This window comes from Talpa europaea (genome assembly GCF_964194135.1).
Source record: "Talpa europaea genome assembly, chromosome: 3".
NCBI lineage: Eukaryota > Metazoa > Chordata > Mammalia > Eulipotyphla > Talpidae > Talpa > Talpa europaea.
In genome coordinates, this window is record NC_140069.1 from 129,574,348 (window position 1) to 129,580,347 (window position 6,000).

The following is a 6,000-nucleotide window of genomic DNA, read 5'->3' on the forward strand; positions in this document are numbered from 1 at the left end:
TGGGATCACCTGGGAAGCTTTAAGAAGCAACCCTGGAGACTGATTTAATTAGTATGATGTACAAGCTCGATAATGGGCTTTTTAAAAGCTCTCTGGGTGATTGTAATGTGCAGCCCAGGATAAGAATCAGATTTTTTAAAAAGAAAATACTATCAAAACCCTTAGGCAACTTAAACACTGTCAGTGGACATAAAATGAGGTATCATAGAATTCAGACAATCCCTTAAATTTGATTCTTGAATACTCAAAATTTTAGGGAAGATGACATCTAGTCCAATAGTATTTCCATTATTTACAATCTTTAGGTCTTAAGTGAGCCTAAAAGTGAAACGCAATAGTACACAAGTATGCAGCCCACCTTCATTTGAAATGCATGTGAAGTAGCACAGCAACGCCAGACCTGCTCCCCTTGCACAAGAAAACTGGATTTTTCCATTCAGAATTCCCAGACTTCATAACCTGGCAGTCAACTTTAATTTTGTTCTGAAGGTCTTTAAGACCTTACAAGCTGTGCTATTTATCTTGTGAGTCTACAGATAAAAGGGAGCTGTTTCACTTAAAAAACTAAAGAGGGAAAACACACAATTACAATATTTTATTTCACTTCATAAGCAGTTATTACATATCAAAATTACAGCTGATTTCATTTTGGAAGAAAGCAGCAAATGCCAGTATCACTTAATCCATTTGAGTTCCCATTAGCAAAACTCACTCCACCAAATTAAGTGCTGTGGTCTCAAGATACCCTGTAGAGGGTTAGCTCAACCAGCTGAAGCAGCAAACAGTATCTCAGAGAAAAGCGCTCGCATTCAGTCTAAGGTTGTACTCACGTCTTCAGCTCACTCCCTCTGGACAAAGTCTTTCCTGTTAATAGAAGCTGCAAGCCATATAACCAAGCCCCTCTGTATTTGCTCTGTAATTTACCAAAGCCCAAGGAATGCAAAGGCTGAATTATCCTAACTTCCTGAAAGGATGCTTTCTCAGACTCACAAGATCTGCTGGGAACTTGCAAGCAAGAAAGCAAGACATACGGTGAGGCATCTACATTGCTGCTCTTGAAGGCTTGGTAGGGGCGTTGGGAATGGGGCACTTTGAAGTCACCAGTTCTGTGCCCATAGGTATTACCACCTATATGGCTTTAGAAGATGGGGTGAGTCCTGGAGGTCTTACGGCATGATGAACATTCGTTTCCACAGAATACAGACTCTTACCTTTATATCTCCTCCATCCCAGATGCCTCACATCCTTTGAAATGGACTAGAGCTGACACTTTGTGCATCCAACAGACACTAACTTCTTACTCACCCTGCACTGTGCGGAGAATACACCAGGCAACCGCTGAGTCTTAGGCCCCAAAGAGGGGGCAACATAGCACCCAGGCACAATGACTCCCCATGCATGTTTCCCATCCTCTGTAAATTTGTACCATCTTTTCTATAAAGTTAGTTCTGAGTATGGGAAGCACCTAAGCAGTTAGAAGATTAAAAAAAAAAAAAAAAAAAAAAAAAAAAGGGCCTCCCCGGTGGCACAGCGGTTGAGCGCTGGGTTGTGAAGCTGCCCGTTGCCTCTGCAGCACTGGTTCGATCCCTGGCCGCCGGGTGAGGGTCCCACATGGCGTGCAGACCTCTCCCACTGCCCGCTGCTCCCCTCAGCAGTGTACTTCGTCAGTCTGCCTGTTCTACTCTCCACTCTGGATCTGGTGAATTCTCTCACCCTCACCCCTCACCCTCCCATGTCTCTGACTGTACCCTGTGCTTGTATAAATAAATCTTAAAAAAAAAAAAAAAACCCAAATGGGATACTCTATCCTAAGAGGGACAGAAGTGGCCCCTTCATTGTAGAGTAACATTCAGATGGAGTTGTGAGCAAGGGCCCCCCCCATGTATTTTACTCAATGCTATGTCCCTCCAATGCTCTCTCCCTGATCAATTCTACCCAAGGAGATTACTTCCCCACCATCTGCAATCTCACATTATTAATTGTATACATTTCTCAGAATTAGTGAGGAAAATTATGAACAGTGGTGAAGTGATTATATAAAGAGGTTTAATAAGGCACAGTCACAATGGCTCGGCACAGAGAAACAAAGAACATGGGTACACAAATCATATAGAAAGTTATTAGGTACCATTTGAGTCTTTGAAATTCCTTCATTATGTCTAATGTAAAAAAATAGTTGGGTGCCTTCTCAACACCTTTTACTAAATTTAATGAAAACAAAGATAATGAACAGAGCCAGCTCTGGCTGAAACCTACATATGCAGGTTTGGATTCGCAGGCAAACTTTGTGTCATGCCCAGCTGGAGTGTAATTCTAACCTGAGACCAGTCTATTAACCCACAACTAAGGGAATCTGTATCTAACCTCTTCTGTGGTCATTAAGTTCGTAAGATTCTCCTGACACCTTCTAACCAGCAAGGATCCCCTTGTTCTAAGTGTTTAACTCCAGGATCTCAATGTTTTCCCAAATTCAACGAAATGCTTTTAAGTAATAACAGATTTGCTTCATTTGTGCAACTGTTTTTCTGGTTTCCACAAGGATCCCATCTTTAACTGAAGATCTAGAATCTTTCAAAGTTCATTTTTACTATTAGCTTTTTTGAGGTCGAGGTAATCAAGGTGAATGAGCATCAGACTTAAGCATCATTCAAAACTGAAGTCACTTGGGGGGGGGGGTGATGGAGCTGGCACAGAGCTGTGTCACTGTTGTCTGGCCCACATTCACCCCCAGAATTTTCTGTATTGCCATCAGTACTCTATCAGAGTACCTGACTGGTCTTAGCTGACCACTACTACTCCTCCCAGTTGAAATACTTAGCCAAAAGCCAAGACAGACAAGTGTAGTTAATGAGTTTAATGCTATTAAGCTTGAACTCATGGACACAAGCCCTTACTAGTTTCGTGGGCTATATTAGCCAAGTGAAAAATACACACACTGCAGCTCAGCTCACCAGTCCTAACAGGGCCTCCGAGGGCCTTGACTGCTGAGAGACCAGAGTACTGGTGTCCAGGATGAGGCTCTAATTTCAGTGATTTTCTTCATTTCTAAAATGAGGACCCATTTCAAATCTCAATTTCTGAGTTTCTAAATTCTCAAAGTTGGGAGAAGTGAGTAAGCAGCAATATGCATTTCAATGACAACAATTTAAGCTATTAACTCCTTTTACTAGACATCTGATGACTTGAAGATACAGAATAAAAATATACAATGGATTAGTGATTTTGCAATTATCTTGTTACTGCTCTTATATAACCCAACTGTATAATTCAAAACTTAAAGTTTTTGGCATTAATTATTGGCTTTTGCATCAAATTCACCAGAATAGTTAAATTCCATTTCATTTTGTCCTAGGAGTAAAACTGACTGCCAAGAACTGCTCCAGCTCTTCTTAGCGCAACCTGTTTTTCAAAAAAAAAAAAAAAGCGGGACCTTTCAAGTTTTGAATAAGGAAAATACTTGGGTTAGGAGATAGTACCCTCAAAAAGATTTCCAAGTGTTCCAAATATTTTTTGTACAATTCTGTACAGTGTTTTGCCTAATTCTATGCAGTGTTTTGCTTTTTTGGAGTTTGCTTCTGATAATGCGTGGATGAGGTTATAACTAGTCTCTACAGTATTGTGAATGCACCTGATTGCCAATTCAAATGATTTCTGGAGAAACAAACATTCTATTTAAACAGGAGGCATAAAGATCTAGACTCTTTGAACAAACCAGGGAGAGTTTATTAACGCAATGCAACAAGTATGCACAATGTAAGTCAGCTATCAGTACCTGACTTCTTTGCAAACTTCGAGGATCATATTCCAAACAGGAATAGCTTCTTAATGTCACCATACACTACTTTTATACCTTTATACACTAAATTTAAATGCCAGTATAAATGATAAAACTTGGAGACTGGATGCTATTCATAGACTTTATATGGCCAGATATTACAATGTCAAAAATTACTTAGGTTTAATTTAAAAAGGACTTCTGAAATTGAAAGTCACTTGACCTACCAAGTTAAGAAGAGGCAACAAAACCCAAAGCAGGAAGGGATATAAAAGTATAGTACTCATACTGGAAGCAAAATAGGCTTCCAAAAACTCCCAGGGCAGTCAAGACTGCCCTGGATAATGGTGGCTTCAATCATGCCAATTGGCTTGAGAGCAGGAAATGCTTCTCAGACGTATTCTCTGCTCCACAAGAGGGGTCTGCCCTGAGTATATCAACATCTTTTCCAGCTCTAATAAGACTGAATTACCTACAGGGTTAGGTACCTGAAGGAGCTGCATCATTAGTCGCCGGCCATAGAGAACTATCCTACATGCATGCCCGGAAAATGATTCGAAATAGCTGCTTAATGGAGGCCTGTTCTCAGAGGATGGGTCAGTGGGACGGCAGAAGACTGCATTTACCCTGAACTATACTGTTTTTAAGTCAACAGAAAAGCTCTCCAAATTTCTAAGAAATGCCTCACATGCTGAAGTTATTACTTGGGAGCAAATTAACATCTGTGCATCTAGGGTGTCCTAAAGCACTTACAATCCCTCTGGGTCTCCACATCTTCTCTCCCAAAGGAAGGAAACTGTTACAGAATTTCTACCCAACCTTCCAGGCTCCTTATTCTTTTAAAGACTTCCTTAGACACTTTCTATTGAAGTATTCACCCAATTAGGGCAATTTGAGTCATTATCTTTGTCTGCCACAGATCATTAGACCCCTGGGGTCTTGTTTTAAAGCTGAAGTTGGCAGACATTTCACCTGAAGTAGATTCTAGCGCTTGGGGAGAAAAGAGCGGAGAGGGGAGCATCCTTTAAGAAGTGGTTCTGCACCAAGCTTTATTTTTATCACTATGTTGTATCATTAGGCCTGCAAGGATCAGGAATTAACCAACAGCAACTCTACAGAGCTGCATACCTTCTTCGGTGCTAGGATTGGAAGCCCTTAGCTATACAACGATTTAGGAAACTTGTCAATTCAACTTTGTTTTTAATTCATTCACCTCCGTCCCAGTGCAGCCTTCGCTCTAGCTAACATGGTAGTGTCCGCATGCCACCTGTCCCGCCCAGTGCACACTTACTCGGGTCCTCGGCAAAGCTAGACGCAGCTAGGCGAGGTGGTCAAATTAAAGTTGATGGGAGTTGCCACCTAACCTGGCCAAAGCCGAGCTCGCCGGGGGCGACGACGCTGCAGCTGGCCGCTGGGTTCTGCCACCCAGGGACAAGACGCGTCCGCGCCACCAGATGCCCAGCGGGCTACAGCGCCGTCTCCCCGACACCCAAAGATTCCCGTGCTCATAAAAGCTAGCAAAAAAAAAAAAAACACGAGGTCCTGCGTGGAGTCCAAGGCAGCGCCCCAGAGCTCTCCCAAGAGAAACCCCCCGGGAGGAAGAAGTGGCGCCAGGAGGCGTCCTGCCCGGCGGGCCACCCACCTTCTGCTGCCTCCGGGCCATGTCGGTGGGCTGCTTGGCGTTGAAGGGGTAGGCGATGCACCGCACCACGAAGACGTAGAGCTGCAGGCGGATCCTGCGCTCCTGCTCCTCGTCCAGCTGCCGCTCCGGCTCCTCGCGTCCCTCGCTGAGCACCGAGGGGCTGGGGCTCGCGGATCTGGCCGCGCCACCACCACCCGAGCGCCCGGGCGCGTCCCGCCGCCCTTCCCGAGCCGGGGCCGGCGGCGCGCGCTGCGAGCCGCTGGCGGCCACCAGCACATCGCGGCTCTCCTCTTCCAGCCCCTCGTCCGACTCCTCCTCGCTGGAAGACGGGTCCAGCATGGTGCTCCGGGCGCCCCGCCGGGGGTCTCACCCCGGGTGCTGCGCCCGCGGGTCGGAGGGAGGCGCGCGCTGGCCGCGGCGGCCGCAGAACGAAAGGGAAACTGGCCTGATCTTTCCGGACACGTCGAGTTAGAGACTGGAGTGTTTCCTACCAGCCGGGCGCGAGGGGCGGGCAGGAGCCGGGAGGACGAGGAGCGGGGAGCCGCCGGGATTAAATAGGCGGAGTTAGCGAGGGGGTGCGCCC

The 6,000-nt window shown here is 45.4% G+C and overlaps 1 protein-coding gene across 15 annotated transcripts in view; it reads right to left on the bottom strand.

Moving 5' to 3' along the window:
• Window positions 1-5,756, bottom strand: part of CADPS2 (calcium dependent secretion activator 2) — a gene marked incomplete at both ends in the record, with an annotated part of 405,485 nt that extends 399,729 nt beyond the window's left edge. For all 15 annotated transcript variants that reach the window (XM_084229261.1, XM_084229256.1, XM_084229258.1 and 12 more), the window contains one exon: window positions 5,418-5,756. In XM_084229261.1, coding sequence (XP_084085387.1) covers window positions 5,418-5,756 — 339 coding nt within the window. The remainder of the gene's footprint in view (window positions 1-5,417) is intronic.
• Between the last annotated feature and the right edge of the window lie 244 nt (window positions 5,757-6,000).